Genomic DNA, 20,956 nt, shown 5'->3' with positions numbered 1-20,956 from the left:
TTATCCTTCTTCTGATCAATATTGCCCGGGCCCGGCATCCCCCCCACCCCTCGGCCCGGCCCTCCCCGAAGGCTGCGATGACGATCGTCTTCCTACTTTTTCATCATCGCGGATCGAGGTGGCAAAACCCTTTTGTAATTTTCATTAGCCCAGTAAACATGCAATTAACATGCAGCACTGTGGTTAACTTAATTCTTGTTTTAAGGCAAGGACAAGCAAGAAATGGAAGAGCGTTTGTTCCATTTGTCAAGTATGACACACTTCTTACCCTAACAGTTCCTTAAAATAAAAGCTCGGCTCCCCACCACCACGACCACCACCCCTCTTTCCAGAAACCCCCCACACTGATACACACACACACACAAAAAGGAGCAGGAATCCATTAGTTGGAGAGTATTCTCCTGCCAAAGGCAGTATAATGTATTCCAAATTTTCCCAAGCCCTCACTGTACCGGGGTCCCGTCCCCCCCCCTACACCCCCCCGGGGAAAGGAGGACTGACGAGCTGATATTTCTCCTGGGTTAAAGCTTCAGCCTCCTCCTAACCATAACATATATCTATATATTTAAATAAAATAGAACTAAACGTGCTTCCCATGTCTAAAAGTTGCCATGTTTGTGAAGGGGGTGGGGGGAAAAAAATGTCTCCAAGGGTTTCAATTAGCAACAAATGATTATTGCAACGGATTTTTGGTAATGAAAAAATGTGGAGTACCTCTTGCGAGCTGGGATCTCAGGGGCAGTGAAAGAGAGAGAGAGAGGGGGAGAGAAGGAGAGAGAGAGAGAGAGAGAAAGAGATTGCTGATTAGCTCGGATTCTTTCCCAACTTGCTTTAGCGTGTGCTTGCGTTCCCTGCCGACCCTACACAGGACACTATATATTTTTTCCCCTCCGGTGCATGTGTTGATAGTTCAGCCTCTAGTTGTTTGCGGTTGGCTTTTTCTTTCTTTCTTTTTTTTTTACCCCTCCTTCCTCCTTTTCCCTTTTTTCTTTTTCCTGCCGGGAGGGGGGAGGTGGGAAAAGGAGGGGGTGAGGGGGGGGGGCTGAAATCGGTCGCATCCATCCTACCCCCACAGTCATTAAGTTACAGATTTCCCTTTCTTATTATTTTCTTCCTCCCCAGTTGGAAGGGTGGGTTGTGAATATTTCCCCCCCCCCCCTTTTTTTTGAAGTCTCGCCTTTCCAGCTCCAAACAAGGTGTAGCGAGACGCTCTTCCTTCTAAGGAATGAAATGAGACAAGGATCACTCAAAGACATCTCCTACCTTGGGCTTGGGGATTTTTTCTTAAAGGCAAGGCGCACATTCCTAAGCAGCTGTGTACAAAGCCCCCCCCACCCCCCCCCCCCGAAATCTTGTCTGTGTAAAGTTAGAGTGTGTCCAGGATTTTTGTGGGGTGGTGGTTTTTTTCCTCTCTCCCAAGGCTGATCGCTAATAATACATCGAAAGCACTTCCCTTTAGGTTGTGGGAAATCTCTTCCCTTCACCTTGCCTCCTTTCTCCCCCCCCCTTGAAGGCTGTAACTTTACTTTTTTTTTCTCTCTCTCTCTCCCTTTTTCTTTTTTTTTTTTTATCAGTTTGCACAATCGCTTAGATAAACACCAAGAAGGAGACTTCTCTTTAATTACCCAACGCACATCTTTCTGGGGGGCAAACAGCGGTCTGATTATTTTTTTGTTGCTTGTTTGTTTCACCTGCCAAACTAAAGGAGAGGTAGAAAAAGGAAGATGCAAGCGATTTGGGACCTTGAACAAGGCAAATATGGTTTTGGTATGTTTACTTCTAGTTTTTTTTCTTCTTCTTTGACACTTTTTTTTCGGGCAATGTGTTGTGATTCTTGTGTTTCTCTTTTAAGGAAAACAAAAAATCCAAAAAAGCAAATGTTAGCTAACGTGCGTCTTAAACGATCGTTTCTAAGGTTACGTGGGTTGCTCTGAGGAGGGGAAGAGGGGAGGGGGGCAGACCCAAGCGGGTGGAATTGCAGCACCATCAGTTAGCACGTCCTTTAGCTAAATAAAGCAAAGCAGCAAACAAACAAACAAGCGAACAAACCCAACGACCGGAATCGCTTTCCAGGTCCGAGGAGAGGGAAAAGCTCCTCAAAGTCATTTCCAAAGCGGCGGCCGGGAGGTAGATCCCGGTCCGAGCCTCCTTTGCCCGGCTCCGGGAGGAAGGGGGGGGGGAAACCTGCCCTGGAGGGTGGGAATGGGGGGGGAAACAAGGCTCTTAAGTTAAGTGATAGGTATTAAACTGCACGGAATTGTGTCGCCGGGTGCAGCTGGCAGCGTTTATTTAGGGGGGAAAGAAATAAAATACTAAATACAAGCGGTCAGTGGGGAAGGTATAGCGCCGAGACCCCCCTCTCCCCTCCGGTCCCTTCTCCGGCTGAGCAAGTACAATGGGGGGAAAAAAAGCTGGAATATACTCACCATCCGAAGGTGTGGTTGGCAGTTCGGCTGAGGCTTTAAAGCAATTATTTCTCCTTCCTTTTCTTGCTTTTTTTTTTAATGGATATTTTTTAAAGGATTATCGCAAAAGGCGTAGATGTGACTTTAAGCAGCAAAAGTGTTTTGCTCTGACAGCAGCATGCGAGGCACGGTTCGTCGTTTAAAAAAAAAATCACAAAACAGGATTCTCCCTCTCTTCCCCCCCCCCCACCCCCCCCCATTTCTTTACCACTATCCCTTAAAAATACCTATTCGGTGCAGCGCTCGTAGAAACCCGGCTGCAGAAATCTTATAGTCCGGTCTAGGAGTGCCCAAGCCAATTAATTTTAAATCCTTAGGTATTAATCAGATTAAAATGTACAGAAGTTTCATTCTCGTACGCATACGTGAGCCAAAAGTCGTTTCCCTTTAAGAGATCCTTTTCTTTTAAAGTTGAATTTTAGGCAGATAAGAGACTTACACTAGGGGGCAGCCGGATACTGTACTTGCTCCAATCTTAAGCAATTTTTTTTCCTCTCTCACAGCATATGCTCTGATTTAGCACTGTAAATTTTTCAGAGGACCCAACTCTGACAGCCCCTGGTGATTTTCAAAGTACCACAAGCCAGTGGTTAAAAATTGCATTGACTTGGAAGTTCAGAGGCACACAATAGGAGCCACTTTCCCTATTCATGGAACTTCAGTGTGGTGGAAGAGAAAAACACACACATACTACATTGAGGGAGAAGAGGAATTCATTGAATTCTGTTAGACGTAACTGCTTTCCACTGAGTTCAGAGCGAAACTCGCTATTTGTTCGATGCTGTATTCATATTGCGATTTAATCTAGAAAGAATTAGAGGACTGTTAGGCAGCTTTCTGCCAGGAAAGGAGCTTCCCCTTCCTTTTTCTTTATTTTTTTAAACCTAAAAGATTTACACCGACTCTCTCCCCAACTCTATTTTAGCAAAATAAATCCTTCCACTCCCTCTCATTAAAATAAATTTACATCTGCAGTAAAATGGCAGGAGGGATGCGTTTGTTTATTTGGGAAACCAATACGCTCTTACTTTTAAAACAGAGCGTTCCTATTGTCATTAGGCTGGGAGAAGGACGGTGGAGAATGTCCCCCTGCTCTGCGAGGCGCTCAGGTTTCGAGGATTATTGAGCGAAATTAGCTGCAGTTCATTTTTACATTCATCTGTTCTGCCTCAACCCACTCGCAAGGGTGTTTTCAAATAAATAGCAAAGCATCTAATGGTGCTAATAGATAGTTATATTGCTCCATCCCTCGAAGAGCAAATAGTTAATCTGGGGCATTCTTCATTAATGCTTGAGCAATCAGCGTATACGGCGGCTTTTAAGCGTGTATCAATGGCTTTTCATTTTTACGATCCTACGTTCAAACTATTAATATTGTCCGTCCTGTTAAATCCGCTTTCTCTTCTGATTTCTACGTTTGTTAAGACCGCGTTAATGTAATTTTTTCATATGGTGAATTAATCCTGTTTACTTTGTCAGGTTCGAGGCAGGAAAGGTTGGTGTTGGGCTGGGGTTTCGGGTTTTATTATTATTATTATTATTTCTCCTAAAGAAATTCAACATCAGCAACACTCTGTGACTATTCTGTATTTTGAACGCCCACCCTCCCCGAAAGGTGACCTCCTCGGCTCTGAGTTATTTGGAAATCATAAGGCACTTTCCCCACATTTTAACGGGGAAAGATTCCTTTCACCCTTTCTGGCTTTTCAGTCCTCCCTGGTCCCTATTTCGGGGAAAGGTCGGGTTTGTTCTGTCAGGATCAGTGGGAATGCTGTCGCCTTGTCTTTGAAATTGAGCCGCAGCCTATCTCCGTTCGGGGGGTCTTGGTACACCAGGTTTCCGAGCAGGACACTGTCAAGTCTCTGTGCCTTTTTACAACTTTCCAGCCACCTCAGCACCTGCGGCATTAGCCACATACATTATTTCTGCTGCAGGAGGAAGGGGTGTGCATGTGGCAACATGAAAAAGTGGGTGCGAGGAGGTGAGGGGCAATTAATTCTTTGCGGAGGGGTGCCCAGGTCTGTGTCCCCTCTCCCGCACTTGGCGGCCGGCTCGGATGGGAACGTACGGTGTTTGCACGGGAGGAATAGTCCGGCCGGGCTTTTATCCGGCCACGTTAATGTGTTTTCTGATTTATCTCTCCTTCCCTTCGCTTGTCCCGGTGTCCTTTGGCCATTTTTGCGAGGAGATGAACCCCCTGTCCCCGTTCCGCTGTCCGGTAGCTCTGTTAGAGGGGAAATAAACAACTGTCCCCGTGTGCTGAGACCGGTTACCGGTGCTCCCGCTGGAGCACAAGGCTTGTGTTACCGTGTCAGGGTACGTGTGACCCAAAAGAACAGACAAAAGGGGGGAAAAGAACACACAAACCCCCCAAATAAAGTTGAAAGGCTCGGGATGAGCTGCGCTATAGCTATGCCGTGGAGGTGGCGAGGGAAAGACACAAGCAGCACACGCTGCGCGGTCTTTCCGAGCACAGGGCAAGGGAGAGACGATGCCTTGCGGGAACCGCAGTGCCTCGGCCGCGGAGCAGAGCTCAGGGCGAGCGGCGGAGCCCCGTTACCCAGCCGGGGCCGTGCTGGGCTAGCGGCCGCTGCCGCACCGCCGGGCCGAGGACACGCAGCACACTGAGTGCAGGCGGCCGGGACGAGCGCAGGTGCCGCCGCCGGTCCGCCCGGAGCGAGGCCGAGCTGGGGGCCAGGGCAACGCCGGCCGCGGGGGCACCGCAGCGGGCAGGAGGCTCGTACCTGCGCCGCGCAGCGCCGGACGGCGGCTGCTGCCGTCCCCGCGGCCACGGCGGGGCCGGTTTTCACTTGGTTCTGTGCAGTTTTACCTCAGTTTCGCGTCAGACCTCTGATCTGCACCCGCCGCCCCCTCACGACCCCCGAGGCCGTGCCCCAGGTGAAGCGGCGGCCGCGCTCCGCTCCCGTCTCCGGGCTCGCCTTAACCCCTCGCCCCAGCGGGAAGAGGGGAAGGGCAGGGCGAGGGGAGCGGGGTGCGCTGCGGGGGGGGGGGAACGGGGAGGGGGACACCCAGTCCCCCGCGGTGGTTGTGGTAGCGGTGGCAGCAGCGGGGCGGCGCCTGCCTCTAGGACCGCGCGGGCGGCGGCGGCGGCGGCCATGGTTTAGGCCGCGCAGGAGGCGTCGCGGCCCAATGAGGGCCGAGGGGCGGGGCGCGAGCTTTTGACCAGTCAAACGCCGGTCGGGGTAAGGGAGGTGGAAGGAAGGGGAAGGGAGAAGGGGGAGAATGTGTGTGTGTGTATGTGAGTGTGTGTGAGAGAGTGAGTGAGGGGGGGGGGGGGTGGTTTGCGCTGCGCCTTATAAGGCGCGCGGTCGCCATGGCAACGCGCGCTAAGTTGCAGCAGCCGTGTCAAAGTTCACTCTCCCGCCAGCGGGGCGAGCGGCCGGCGGGGAGAGAGAGAGAGAGAGGGAGAGAGAGAGAGAGCGCGAGGGCGCGCGCGCTCTTTACGGCTCCGGCTCGCCGCTACGGCCCACGCGCCGCCCGCCCCGCCCCGCCCCTCCCATTCCGCGCCGGTTGGGGGGGGGGGTGGTGGTAGTGGGGGGGGGGCTGTGGGGTGGGTGAGCCCCCTCTTCGCTCTTTTAATTGGGGGGGGGGGGGAGCGGAGAGGGTTGTCGCTATTTCCCCCCCGCCCCGTTCCCCGCGGTGGTTTTTCCTCCCTCCCTCCTCGGCTGAGGAGCGATGCTGCGCGCTGGGTTATGATCCTTCCCTCTCTCCCTCCTCCTCCTCCTCTTCTCCTCCTCCTCCTCCTCCTCCTCCTCCTCCCGCTCCCCTCTTTTATCATCCTGGCTGGCTGGGCGCTGCTGTGCTGGCGAGTTGACTCCTTCCCTCCCCCCCGCCCCGCGGCCCCCCTCCCCCCGCCCGCGCCGTGAGCACCGGCGGCGCGGAGGCGAGAGCCCACTTGCGAGGCGGCAGAAGCAGCATAAGGCAGCGCGGCGGCGGCGGCGGCGGCAGCGGCAGCAGCACCCGAGCGGCGGCGGCGGCGGCGGAGGGGACACGGCGCGGCGAGAGCGGCGGACCGAGGAGCGAATAAACGATCATAATTAATAATAATAACAATAATAATAATCAAAACAGAGCGAGGAGAGGAGGAGGAGGAGGAAGAACAAACCCAAACAGCCAGCCCCCCCACCCCCGAGCCCAAAAGAGGGAGAGACAGAGAGAAAGAGAGCAGCGCCCGGGCGGAGCGGCGGAGAGGAAGAATTAAAGCGAGCGAAGGAGGAGGGAGGAGAGACAGAGCAGAGAGAGAGAGAGGAGGAAAGAGGAGGAGGAGGAGGAGAAAGAGGAGAGGAGAGAAAAAAAAAAAAAAGAAAAAAAAAAAAAGAAAAGAGAGAGCCCACAAAAACAAAGCGATCGCGGTTGATGTTGCTGCTGCTGCAAGCTGGACTTCCAAAAACTACGGCGAGACCGGCCGCCTCTCTCCGCGCCGAGAAAAGTCTCCTCCGCAGCCGCGCGTGGTTTTTTCCGCTGTGTGTGTAATCTTTAACCTTTTATTCATTCTTATTTTGATGGCTTTCCTGAATGGCTGACTGCGAGCTTCCCTGGACCTGGCCCCCAGACACCCGCCTCTCCTCCTTCAACTACTCTGCTGCAGATCAGCTCTAAGAGAGAGAGAGGGAGATCTTTGAAGAGATTTTCTTTTTTTTTTTTTTTTCTCCTCTCTCTCTCTCTCCCCCTCTCTCCTTCCCCCCCCTCCCCCCCCCGTCCCAAACCCCCCCACTACCCTCTTTTACTTCGCTCTCCTGGAGCCCAGACAATCGACTCGCAACTCGCCCCCCCGCACACACACCTCCATCGCCCCGTGCTTCTGCACCTCCGCCGGTACCGGGAGATCCCCCCCGCCCTGAGCCTCCTGAGAGGAGAAAAAAAACCCAAGGAAACAACAAAAAAAAAAAGAGAGAAAAAGGGGGCAAAACAATAGAAGAGAGAGGGGGGAAGAGACAGGGGAGGAGGAGAGCAAAAAAAAAGCAGAGAAAAAGACTGCTGCAAAGCTGATCTGAACAGCAAAGCAAACAAACTTTGAAAATAAAGGGGGAACAGGAAGTTTGGCAACGGTGTCCCATAGATATGGCAATGGTAGTCGGTGCGTGGCGAGACCCCCAGGACGATGTGCCCGGAGCTCAGGGAACGCAGCCTTCGCAAGCGCCGCCGGTGCAGGGACCCCCGGCCGGGGCCCCGCACACCCCGCAGACCCCGGGCCCCGGCGGCCCCCCCAGCACGCCGGCCCAGCCCAACCCGCCGAGCCAGCAGAGCCAAGGAGACAAGCAGCAGCAGCAGCAGCACATTGAGTGTGTGGTTTGTGGGGACAAGTCTAGTGGCAAACATTATGGCCAGTTTACCTGCGAGGGTTGCAAGAGTTTCTTCAAGCGGAGTGTAAGGAGGAATCTCAGCTACACTTGTCGTGCCAACAGGAACTGTCCCATTGACCAGCACCACCGCAATCAGTGTCAGTACTGCCGCCTCAAAAAATGCCTCAAAGTTGGCATGAGACGGGAAGGTATTGGGATTTCATTTGTTTTGCAATTTTTTTTTTCACTCGCTGCGTTTTGGGTTTTGTTGTTCTCTCTCTTTTTTTTAATATATATATATTTATTATTATTTTTAACCTCCCTCCCCAAACCCAACCAGAACCTTTCCTTCTCCCACCCTCCCCCTCACCCTCAATAAACAGACAGAAACTTTCTCGCAATGAAAGAAAGAGGTGCTGGGGAGGGTGGGAAGGGGCTCTTGCATGCTTTTCTCCCGCACTCGTAATTGATTTGTGTTTGTTTTGATTTTGCTGATGGAGGTTTATTGGAAGTGGATTTTTAGTTTCACGCTGCTTAGGAGCGAGATGAGGATTCTGACGTGTGGTTACTTCATGTTTCCTCCTGCATGCTCCGAGTTATCTGCTCCGGGCATGTGTATGTGTGTCTCTGTGCCTGTGTACACACACAAGAGATGCACACACACGCACATATATATGTATATAATATATATATATCCTCCAGCACCCTGCCTTAGACTGCAATTTTACACAGGCGGTTCAAATTACTATTACAATGGGACTCACCCTACCGAGGCTCTACAGCACTCCACTGTGGATTCCCAGCTGGATTTTTCCTTTAAAAATACATATACGCGCACATCTTCTTGCGTGTGTGTATGTATATATATGTATATTGCCGTGTGCCTGCCTTTCCTGGTTGTTATTATCCCACTTTTCCTTTCTTCCTCTTATTTTCTCGTTCCACCGGGAGAGGCAGGAGGGGAGTTCGAAGGGGAGGGTGGCAGGGGGGAAGGATAGAGCAGCCCAGAAGTAAGTGTGGGGTGCTCGGGTCTCTGCAAGTCGAGTCTTTGTGATATAAAATTAGACGGGAAATGTGAGCCTGCAGTTTTCCAGTGCGTGCTCTGTGTCTGGACGCTGCTATGTAGGTTAAGGGTTAGGGGGCTTGGGACTTGCTGGGCTTCTCTCTTTGTGTTTCTGCAAGAGTAACTAACCTTGTAATAGTGGCGATAACAAATACAAATCAAGCACATTTTTAGGCGTTCTCCCTTCTTGCCGTCTCTCTGCCTCTGAGCCCTTTTCCTCTCTCCTTTTTCTCTCGCTGTCACCGTGTAAATTTATTAACAAAATGAAAGGCCCACTTTCCATGGGCAGCAGAGGAAGGTGCCTTTGGATTATGCCCCCAGCCTCGCCAGGGGATCTGCCGGGATGTTGAGGGGTGATGTCGGCTCCTTTGATATTTTTTTATGAGGGGGGGTGTGTATAATCACACCAGCAACAATATATTCTGTGGGCGAGAAACGCGTGTGGGACCAGCGCCGGGGATTTTGAACTGAAGTGCTTCTCCCCTCTTCCCCTCCTTCCTTTCCCATCCTTTTCCCTTAGCCCCAAATCAATAAGCTGGTTGAGGTGTAATGAAGAAAAATACTCGGGCACACAAAGACGTACCCTGCATCTCTTGAAGGAGGGGAGGCGGTGGAGGGATTGGGAAAGAGGGGGAAAGAACCGGCTTGTGGTGTGTTTTGGGAAGTGAATATCTCGGGCTCCTGCAGGCAGTCCTGGCTGAGCGGACAGCATTGCTCTGCTCTTATTGTTGCTTTGAGTTGACCCGGGAGCTGCAGAGCCTTAAAGCGGGGGTACGGGCTGAACTCTGACTGAAAAAATGCATGTTTTCCTCTTAAACTGACTTGGTCCAGTGTCACACGAGCACGCACAAGCACACAAAGCAGGCTGTATTGGAACCGATGGTCGCAATTCAGATATTAATAGCTGTAGTTTCTTCTTTATTTACTGCAGCGGTCCAGAGGGGCAGAATGCCACCCACACAGCCAACTCATGGTCAGTTCGCCTTGACAAATGGGGACCCTCTCAACTGCCATTCCTACCTATCCGGATATATCTCCCTTCTTCTGAGAGCAGAGCCCTACCCCACCTCCCGCTTTGGCAGTCAGTGCATGCAACCCAACAACATCATGGGCATCGAGAACATTTGTGAACTGGCAGCTAGGATGCTCTTCAGCGCGGTGGAGTGGGCCAGGAATATCCCCTTCTTCCCAGACCTCCAGATCACAGACCAGGTGGCCCTCCTGAGGCTGACCTGGAGCGAGTTGTTTGTCCTCAACGCTGCCCAGTGCTCCATGCCCCTCCACGTAGCTCCGCTCCTGGCAGCTGCCGGCCTCCACGCTTCGCCAATGTCTGCTGACCGAGTGGTCGCCTTTATGGACCACATACGAATCTTCCAAGAGCAAGTAGAAAAACTGAAAGCATTGCATGTCGACTCCGCAGAATATAGCTGTTTAAAGGCCATAGTCCTCTTCACCTCAGGTAGGCAGCATTTCTTTGCTCTTCCTTTTTGCTCCCCCGGGCCCTCCCCGAGAACTGTTTGCTCTTCCAAAGTGTTATTGCCTGACACCCCACCACCGCTCCCTGCTCCCCAACAAGCGGCGCGCTCTCTTTCCTTTTAGGATACGGTGCCCTGTGGTCTCCCCTTCAGGGCCTTGGATCTGAGCATCCCATCTGTGCGGGAGTGCAAAGTGAAAATAAATTAAGAAATAAAGAAATAAAACACACACAGACACGCAAAATAGACAACCTAAAGACACCCCAACCTTAGTTGAGTAATGCTGGGGAAGAGGGGGCTCGGGGAGAGGCACCCATTCGCCATGAAAGACTGCGCTTTTTCCATTGAAAAGAATATTTTATTTAACAGTATAGCTCTGGGTTGTTGCATTTAATGACACGCATCTGAACAGCAGCAAAATCTGTTTGATGTTGTTAAATACAAATCGTCCTATCAGTGAAAACACTTAAAAAAAAAAAAAAGAAAGAAAGAAAGATGAGCATTTTATGGGCAGCCAGGAAGGGGGGGAAAGCCCTGCAGGATTAAAAATTGAATTAAAAAAAAAGAAGTTAAATGCACAAAGCTGAGTTTAAAATATGTTCCCTGCCATCCCATAAAATAAAATAAATCAACTTTCCAAAGAGCTGTCTCTGATTTAAACAGAACGTGGCAGTGAGCAGTTCTGTGTCATTTAAGCTAAGGGGAAAAGTTTGCATTTGTACCCAGCAGGAACTGCAGGCTCCAAAGCGAGTAGCGGGTGCGAAAAGATCGTTACCATAAGTAGACAGGGATAGTATGGAAAAGTAAGAGGCGAGTGGAGCTGCTGCTCCGCAGTGTAATTCCGGGGTGGCACAACCATGCCTCTCCCGAGGAAAAGACCTCGAGGTGTTTCTTAGATAATCAAAGAGAAGGGGAAGGGGGGAGGAAGGGGGGGGAAATACGTGTCAACTTTTGCTGCCTAGAAATAGTGCATGAGTTATAAAGCAATAATTGAGTGCGTTGTGAAATCTAATTAGCTTGCACTAGAGTTTAACCTGGGTGAGTAATAATCCTGATATTAACTCTGGAGGCTAAATTTTTTTTTATTCTTATTATGTTTTTTTTAAGGAACAAAAAAAAAACTCCTCTGCTCGCTAATTTGTGCAATACGTTATCTCAGATTGCTAACTTTAAGGCTGCATCGGCAAGCCAATGTGCTGGAGCCCTAGAAGTTTTGGGGATTAAGTTTAAAAATCCATAGATTTCTTCTGTAACTCCTTGGAAAGCTTGGGAAAGTGGCCACGCGATAAACATATGAATGGAAGCAGGACCTGTAAAATAATTACTCATCGGAGTTTTTTAAAGCCTGATATCAGGAAACAGGAAAAAAATGTAGTTTATGTGGGAAAAGAAGGGCTCACAATCCGTTCCTTGTTGTGTTAAAGGGGGTCTGGGGAACGAAGTCATTTTCTGGACTTTGTCCAGGTTCTGGGTCGTGACCTAAACTTCCTTTTATATATTATTGCTTTACACATAAAAAACTTCTCCTTTTTTTTTTTTTCTTTTTTTTCCCCTCCTCCCCCAAATCACTCGTGCTAAAGTCCTGAAGTGATCAATGAGCAGGGCGCGTGGAGCCATAGGGACACAGGGATCCCGAGTGGGAAGGGGGAGGACATGGGGTGCTCACTTCATTTTTCTCCCCTATCGTTTTCTAGGATGCATTTTCCTCTCTCCCTTGCACAGAGAGGATCCCACACACGCTCACATCCCTCCCCAAGCCCCTCGCCAGCTCACACTCACACCGAGGAGTTTATTTCCAATCCTGCCTTTTCTCCCAAATCACTTATTTTATTTTTCCCTTTTATTCCCCCCCCCCCTTTTTTTTTAGCCTTCTGAGAAAACAATCGTCCGATCCTGTCGTAACTGTTTAATTTATTACTATTTTCAAAATGTGAGGCCTGGCGTGTAAATTGCCTCCCAACTAGATAAACGTTTCTTGTTATCTTGATTCTGGGGGAGATAGCCGCATGCAAGGGAAAAGAAAGAAATAAAATAAATATAGGGTGATGCCCGCAGCTCCTGCAGCACCCCAATAACACACTCTGATGTAAAGCAGACGCAGATAGATGCATATAATGTTTGCTGCAGCCTCTTTTAAGAGGAGGGAGGGGGGGAAATCTGGGTTCTAATGACTCGCAGAATATGCATGTGTTAGCCCTGCGCCTAGGAAAGCCACAGGGAGGTCAGGTCACAACCTGTGCTCTTTCAGCACAGACGTCTCTGATTTAAAGGGAACTTATTGTATTTTAGCGTATCAGGGAAAAAAAAAAAGGGGGGGGGGAAATGTCCAGACCCTATCAGGGAGTTTTCTTCTTGTAAGGGCCTTTAGGTTTAAAAAGAAGAAGAAGAGGGGGAAAAAAAATAGAGGGGGGAGTAGAGAGGGGGGAAGAAAGAAAGAGAAAAGAAAAGAGGGGGGAAAAGAAACAGCTCAAATGAACAGAGAGATCACAGTTTGCATGGCTGCCTCTGAATAGGCTAAACTGACAAGATCAGTTTTAAAGGGCCACTTAAATCAGTTTCAAAGACTGAAGAAAAACGCGTTGTCTTCTTTGGGGGAGAATCTGTTGCTGGATCCGGGGCGCCATTATCTTTGGCTGGGCCAGTTTTTGATGATGATGATGATGATGATGATTATGATTTCTATCACTATTCTTACTACTCCTTCTCATCACATGGGTAGGCTCTCCCCAATTATTTTCCAAGGAGAGGGGGGAAATAGTGGCTCCCTTTCCCCCCTTTCGCCTCAAGCCTTCTCTGCCTTCCCCCAGCCTTTTCCCCCTAAAAGACATAGATGCACAAAATTCCACTTGGCCAACACCTCCTTGTCAGCCCCTCAGGTCTGTCGTGCCATGAGAAATCTCCACTCTGGGAGCTGGGCTCAATCCTAAAGGAGACCCTCCAGAAGAGAGAGAGAGAAATACAACCCCACACGCATGCACAGAAAGAGATTGTCCCTTTTGGTAAAACCTACTGAAACTGGGGGGCGAGGTGATGGCGCACGATCTATGCTTAATTCTAGCCATTAAAAAAAAAAAGATCAAATTTTAAAAAAAAATCTAAAATAAACCACTTTTTAATCTGATGATTGTTTTCTTTTTTTCTTTCTTTTTTTTTCTTTTTTTCTTTTTTTTTTAATACACTTTCTTCTAGATGCCTGTGGTCTCTCTGATGTAGCCCATGTTGAAAGTTTACAGGAGAAGTCACAGTGTGCTTTGGAAGAGTATGTTAGGAGCCAGTATCCCAACCAGCCAACACGATTCGGGAAGCTATTACTACGTCTCCCCTCCCTTCGCACTGTCTCCTCTTCTGTCATAGAGCAATTGTTTTTCGTCCGTTTGGTAGGTAAAACCCCCATAGAAACCCTAATCAGGGATATGTTACTGTCTGGCAGCAGTTTTAACTGGCCTTATATGTCCATTCAATAAAATATTCGAGAGAAAAAAAGAAAAGAAAAAAAAAATCTTAAAAAAAAAATTTAAAAGAAAAAATTGAGAAGGGCGATGAAAGAGAGTGAAAGGAAAGCAAATGACATTTGGGTTCTGGTTGTTACTTAAATTTCCTTCTGCTAAGAAAGGATGTAAAAGGATGTTACAAGTTTGCTAAGAGAAGACAGGAAAAAAAATTAATGGACTGTGAATTAAAAAAACAAAACAAAACAAAAGGAGAGACTGTCAAATGAACTTTTACAGAATGCATTAAAAACTCCCGTGTCGTTCCGAAAAAAAAACTTGCTACTTCTCATTTTTTGTAAAAAATTCAAAAATAAAGAGAGAAAGAAAAAAGAAAGAAAGAAAAAGGAGAAAGAAGAAGCGAGGAAGTGATGTTGGGCTTTTTCTTTTTTTCTTTTTTCTTCCTTTTTTTTTTTTTCTTTTTCTGGGGTAAACTTTTTAAAAAAATCTCGCTTAAAGTGCATTTAAAGGAAATTTGGAGAAAAAAAATTAGCAGAACGGAAGAAAGTAAGTCTTTTTTTTCCAAATTATTAATTGTCCTATGTGTCTATGTACCTATAGCTGTTCTTTTTTGTATTTTTCTGGTTTCAAACCAGTTTATTCTGTGGTTCTATAATAATTTTTGATATAACCTTGGCTTCTTTAAAAAAAATAAATAAACTGTGTATCCTTAAAATATATGTTCTGAAAGAATTAAAACTGAGTCCATGAAAGTATCATAGGAAGAAAGGAAAAGAGAAAAAAAACCCTCAACAACACAATGATGGAAGCGCACTTAAGGTGGTGACCCAAAATCTAGCTTGAAGCTGAGAGAGCTATAATTATATAGACCCGAATGAACCACACGTGTCATATAAACTACCCCCAATCTAAGTTTTTTGATATTCGGTCAGAAAATGAACTGTGGGGATTTATTATAGGTAGAAGGAATTTGTGTCCAAGACACATTACGGTTTTTGATTTAAAAAACAAAAAAAAAGGAAAAAAAAAAAACAAACCAAAACCAAGCAAAGTGAACTTTTGTAATTTGAATTGGGTTCCACATAGTTCATCATGAATTGTTATTAAACTCCTCTATCTGTTTGTATATTTGCAAGCCCTTTGTATTATAATAATTGTTGATATTTTCCCTTTTTAAAAAATACCATTGAAATCAGCATGACAAAATAACACTGTTGGCACTTATAGATAACGTGATTGATTCAGTATCTTAGAGTTTACAGTTTTGTGTTTAAAAAAAAAACTGAAGGTTTTTTTTTCTTTTTTTAAGTGCAACATTTCTGTATACTGTAAAAGTTATAATAACTGAACTGTTTGGTCGAGTCTTTGTGTGTTATATTCCAAGGAAAATTGAAAGTATTCAGAAATTAAAATATTATTTGATATCTGAAACTTGTTTGGCTGTCATAAATGTCTTTCAGAAACCGCATTACTTCTCTCTAGTTTGCAGTCATTTAAGTCCATAGGCGATTGATTTGTTTACTTGTCACAGTAAGTTTGTAGCAGATGTATTGTAGTGTATTTACCTGTTTAATTCCGGGATGGGGGCGGAGGACTTAAGTTCGTGGTTTATCTCTGGTTTTAGGAAGTACTATGCTGAAATGGTAAACCATCAACCCCCATTCATCTAATCCTCCTGTTAATTAAAAATGGATTTTCTGGGGTAAAAAAAAAAAAAAAAAAAAAAAAAAGGCCCTTATTTTTGTCACACTTAAGTGCCTGCGTAGGAGAGGTATTGTTGTGAAAAAGTATTAGAAATCTGGAGATCAGTATCTATTTTATGATCAGAATGGGGCGAAAAAACCTTTTGTAAATGTCTGACATAGGCGCACAAGATCATTCAAGCAAGGTAATAGCAGTATTGTAAATATAGGTCAGTTGTTTGCAATGAGTTTTCTTTAAGTATGTGTGATTTTTTATAATACTCCGTAGTTGCCATCTATCGTTGTCATTGAGAGGTCTTCAAATGGAGTGGCTTTAGCTTCTAGCACTGAGGAGTCGGGTTTTAATGTATATATATACTCGCAAGTGGGTTTTTCTTTTTTACCTTAGACTGTGAAAGCATGACCACAGGTCATCTCTATCTTTTACGTATGGCATATATGTCTGTATGTATCCCTGCATACATACATGTGTAGGCGCACATGCATCTTCCCTGGGGGGCTCCAGGGCCCTCTCCCCAGCCCTCTCACAGGCACAGCTCCCATGGGTGCCATGGCATAGGACCGGACAAGCCGTCCGGGAATTCAATGCTATCCCGAGCAGGCAGAGACAAAACCCCCCAAATCTGAAGGAAGGCGAGATGCTGTGGTTTTGCAAGGGGGTGATATTTTGTTTCGTGTGTGTGTCAGTTCTTTTTCCCCTCTCTCTGCACCTCCCTTCCCCAACCCTCCCCTTGGTCTGTAGCAGATGCTTTGTATGTGAAAGCTTGCAATTTTGTTCTTGTCTGAGGCTTCCCCCTCTCCCTTTTTACCACACGTAACTACACCATGTTGTGGTTTCACAAAAAGAGAGAGAGGGAGGGAGGGAGATCATTCTGTAAAGTCGATTAAACCCTGATCTTTAGTGTGTTCCAGTTAGACACATCTGTACTGGGGGCTGAGGGGCGTATGACTGTGAATTTGAGCAGAGTTTTACATCTGAATCATAGCTCCTTTTCTATAAATATATAAATATATATAAATATATAAATATACTATTATTGCAGGGGATTGCTGACCTCTAGATTTAGCTTTTTCTATTGCAAGTGCTATCCATGTGAGTGTGTGTGTGTGAAGTTTTTATGCTTACTAAGAACACAGGATCTTGACTTGTTTGTTTTGTGTTAGTTTATTGTAAACAACCATTTGTTGTAAATTGTTATTGGCATTAAATTATAATTTATGATTTTCAAATCCAAAACATTCTCTGCTTTTTATGTTTTAAAGCCTGTAAGCTATCTCTGTATTTATAAGTTTCTCGCAGCGAGCTTTGGTTCACAGAGAATAATAGTAAACAGAAAATGCACCAGGGTTAAATAAAAACACACACACACGCACACACACACACACACAAGCCCCATGTATATATGTTTGGAATGCTCAGAGGAGGATTTGTTTAGGGACTTCAGTTAGTTTTAAGTTTATAGCATTTAAAGAAAGTTTTTCTTTTCATGCTGAGTTAGAACAAAAGATCTATCCAAAGATTGAATTGGACAAAAGAGGAGGGTTGGGATCGAGGAGCTTGTTCTGTGTGGAATTGAGGAGATTTTTTTTTAAAGGGAAAAAAAAAAAAAGAAAAGCTGCTAAACATGGCGACTCTTTCCCTTTAAGTCTCTAATTTATTTTTTTTCCTTGCGGTTCCCCCCCTTCCCAACCCTCCCTTGTATTTCCCCCCCCCTTTAATCTGAGCTCACTTCGCTTTATTCCTTCCCCACTGCCCCTGCCACCGGCGCAGGGAAAGACCTAAAGGCGACCCGGAACGACAGCGAAAGCTGCGGAGCCGCCCGCGGTGCGAGCCACAGCTCGGGAAAGGTCTTCTTCACCCCTCTTCCTCCTCCTCTTCCTCTTCTTCCCTTCCAGCCGCCGCTCTCCTAAACCTTCTCCGGCCCCGCCGGGATAGCGCCGGGGGGGGAATGCGTACGCGGGGCGCGGAGGGGGCGCGGAGGGGAGGCGGCTCTCCCAAGTTCAGACAAAAGCGGAGGGCTGGGGCGAGAGGAGGCGCTTGGCGGGCGGTGCCAGCCGCGTGTGGGGCTGCCGGGGCCGGGCAGCGCCCGCAGCCCGCGGGGCTCGCCCGTGGGGCCGCGCCGCCGGCGGCCGCGGAGGGGCCGGATGGATGGAGGAGGAAGAGGCGGAGGGGGGGAGGGAGGGGGTGCGGAGCTGGAGGGGAGGAGATGGGGGGCGCGGATCGCTGCGCGGCCGCGGAGGTGACGCGTGGGAAAGTCCGCGGCGGGGTCCGATGAGCTCAGCCAACATGGCGGCCCCGGCGCTGCTCGCCCGCTCCGCGGGGCCGGGGATAAGGGTGGTGACCCGGCGATCCCCCCCCTACCGCGTACCGGTGCGGTGGCCGAGAGCCTGGGGACGGCGGCGGGGAGAGCTGCGGGGCGGCCGCGGCTTCCCCCGGAGCCCTCGTCCCTCCGCAGGTCCCTGCCCTGGGGAAGCACCTCCATGGGAGAGCGCGGCTCCGCGGCCGCTGAAGCGGAGTCAGATCCCCCCCTGGGGGGTCAGGTTTAGGGGCTGCGCCCGCAGGGACAGCGGAATCCTTGGGAAGGTGCCTCGAAAAGAGGGGGGGAGAGGATAGGAGAAGGGAAGGAGAGAAAGGGATGTTTCGAGGCGCTCCGCAACCGCCGGCGCTGATAACGAGCGGGATGTATCAATGGTTTATTTTTATTTTTTCTCTCTCTTCTTTTTTTTTTCCTTTTTTTTTTTTTTAATTAAAACTTTAGTGGGTCCTGGGGATCGCGCTTGCTTTGCTTTGCTTTGTAGAATGGAAAGAGATACACGGAGAAATGCAGGCCTTGTCAGGATTTATTGAAGTTGGGTTTAAAAAACGTGCTTCAGATGATTTTTCCCATTTTCTCAGATTTCAAAGGCTCCCCGCAGTGCGGCTGCCTAATTAATGGTGAAATTCAACTAAATCTAATTATGCAGTAATTTTAAAGCAGTTAGTCCTGGGCGCTGCTTTGTAATAGGAACCCAGTTTTTAAAGTTTGCTTAATGTGTTGGTTTAGGGAGCTGGGGAGGAGAGGGGTGTAAGAGACAGAGCTCTGGGGTTATTTTTTCCCCTCTCCCCCTTTATTTTTTCCTTTTATAAAGAAAAGAAATGCAAAATATAACCCCCAAACACCCCGCGACAGGCAAGGGGAGAGGCTGTGCTATCCATCGTATGTGATACGGGTATTGAGTGAGAATAACCAGCGAAAGTGTAAATAACACAGTAGTTAATAGGGACCATAAAGGTATTCCTGGCCTGTGGATTTCCAAGTGCCAAGCTCTTTTAGAGAGGATCTCGAATCCTGCTGTAATAAAGGGGCAACGGAGACACACAGCGTCTCTTCTTGGGAAATAGAAACCAGATTTCTGCTATTGAACAGCTATTGTCATTAAGAGGAGAGGCTTGTGCTCGCGAAGTTATAAATCTTATCACCCTTTTGATAACACAGTTGTAATCAGTTAGCATCGCATTCAAACCCAATTGTAAAACTGCCTAATTTAATATGTCATACATGTCATTAAAACTTTATTTTTCCCCCTTCTCTGTTTTTTTCCTCCTCTCTCTTTTCCCCCCCCCTTCCTCTCCTCCCTCCCTCCCTCTCCCTCCCCCCCCCCCCAAGTAAAATGTCAACAGATCTGGCGTGGTAACGTGCAGCAGGGAGAGCTGGGCTGGCGGGGCTGGGCTGAGGAGGGCTCCCCTTCTTCCCATCTAGGTAATCGGAAGCGTTTATATCATATTAGGAGAAGTTTATGTCGGGAAAATATAATAATCATAAAAAGAGAGGGGGGTGGGAGGCAAAGGGGAGGAAGATGAAATCCTTCTCCTTCCTTCACAATTGCAATCTCTCAATGAAGTTCTTTGAAAGAAACTTGTCTTATGATTAGCTAAGCAAACACATCTGCTTTCCTAGTTTGGGCTTAGCTAATTATCAAAACAAAGGGGCCGTTTCTTCTTCTACCTTGCTGGAAAGAAGATGTTATTTCAGGAGTCCTGTCCCTCCTCCTCCTCCCCCCCCAACCCCACACACAGCTTCTATCCCAGCCCTTCCCAGCGAAGGAAGCACCACGCTACTTTTATTGGGATTACCGATGGGGAAATGAGTTTGCGCACTCCTCTTCCTAACGTTAAGCTTTATCATTACCTTCCTTGGAACAATATTTTTCCAAGCGAATGTCCCTGCGGCAGGGCGGAGGGTGGAGGTGGGGTGGGAAGGGGAAGGGAGGAGGGGGAAGGTGGTTTTGAATTGCGGACCAACTTCGCAGCTATTTGAATCAAGGCTGCACCCGGTTGATTTTAGTTGACAGAGCGTGTGTTGAAGCTGAACTCTATAATTTGCACTTCTGTTCTTTTATTAGAGTTGGACAACGAACTAATGAGCTTTCCCCCAGCACAGTGTCACTTGTATTTATTTTCTTTCGGAAACTTTTAGATAGAAGAAGTGTTCTTGAGAAAGGGCAGAAGTGGAGATGGGGGGGGAAAGGTTTAGCTTGGTATTTCTTATTTATTTATTTATTATCATTTTCCTGGAGGTGCGGGGATCAACGCTGTGCCTGTGTGGATGAGTGCGTGTGTCCCTGTCCCCCCGCGAAAGGCGACCCACGGGGGTATTAGAGGAGGATAAACTCCGAGCTAGATGTGAAATCCGGGCGATGATGTGAAATCCTTGGCATGACTGGGATGGTGGGAAGATAACGCGGAGGCGAGCCTCGCAAGACACCAGAGGAAAAAAAATAGAAATAAATATATATATACATACATATATATATATAAATCATTGTTGTTACGGCGGAGGTTGCGCGCTGCGGTGCGGAGCAAAGGGTGATGAGTGGTGTTAACCCGAATTTGCTCAGATCTCTGCAGGAGCGGGTTAACTTTATAAAAGCAAGAGGTGGCTTTAAACATGTACCTGAGAGACAGCGGAAGAAGGGATTTTAATTTGTTTTAAGAAAAATAGGAGGGTTATAAAAATATATAATAATAAAAGAAAAGAGAAGGATGAAAAGCCCCAAAGAAGGATTCCCAGATCCAAGGAGCAGGGGCAAATGTTTGTCACTACGTGCCCACCAAGGCATGAAAGTGCACACATTGCTCGGAGCCTGCTCCATCCCTGTGAGTCGTGAGGTATTTTGAATTTTGATTCCAGTGTGTTTGCTTTGAACTGGGCCTTTCGGTTTATTAAGGCAGGAAGAGGAACTCAGCAATCCTCTTTGAAACACGCTTGGTTTAACTATTTTACACAAGTTTGCCCAGGTCCCTGGAGATTCTTCAGTTGAAGAACATTGAAATTAGAGTTAAAAGCTGGCGAGGGAGGGGGGTAAGGGGGTGGAGGGCGAGTGTGAAAGAGGGCGATGAATCTATTGTAAATGCTCTCCTGTATCCTTATGTGTTGGTGAGCGATCAGAAATACGCGTCGCCTTGTTCCAGCCGCATCTGCGTGTGCGCGGGTGTGTGTCGCACACTCCCTATATGT

The 20,956-nt window shown here is 47.8% G+C and overlaps 1 protein-coding gene across 2 annotated transcripts; it reads left to right on the top strand.

Moving 5' to 3' along the window:
- Positions 1-1,625: 1,625 nt before the first annotated feature.
- On the top strand, positions 1,626-15,686 carry NR2F2 (nuclear receptor subfamily 2 group F member 2). 2 transcript variants are annotated; one of them, XM_034066098.1, is made up of 3 exons: positions 1,626-1,767; positions 9,763-10,290; positions 13,496-13,783. In XM_034066098.1, exons 1-3 carry the CDS (start codon positions 1,725-1,727, stop codon positions 13,768-13,770), a joined length of 846 nt encoding a protein of 281 aa, XP_033921989.1. In that variant the 5' UTR covers positions 1,626-1,724; the 3' UTR covers positions 13,771-13,783. The 2 variants fall into 2 exon arrangements, with proteins under 2 accessions (XP_033921989.1, XP_005148830.2); XM_005148773.4 differs by lacking the exon at positions 1,626-1,767 and adding an exon at positions 7,208-7,977 and having other exon boundaries at positions 13,496-15,686.
- The last annotated feature ends 5,270 nt before the right edge of the window (positions 15,687-20,956 follow it).

The sequence above is a fragment of the Melopsittacus undulatus genome, chromosome 9, assembly GCF_012275295.1.
Source record: "Melopsittacus undulatus isolate bMelUnd1 chromosome 9, bMelUnd1.mat.Z, whole genome shotgun sequence".
NCBI classification, from domain to species: Eukaryota; Metazoa; Chordata; class Aves; order Psittaciformes; family Psittaculidae; genus Melopsittacus; species Melopsittacus undulatus.
The sequence above is the reverse complement of the archived record's forward strand: the minus strand, read 5'-3'. Positions and strand labels throughout refer to the sequence as shown.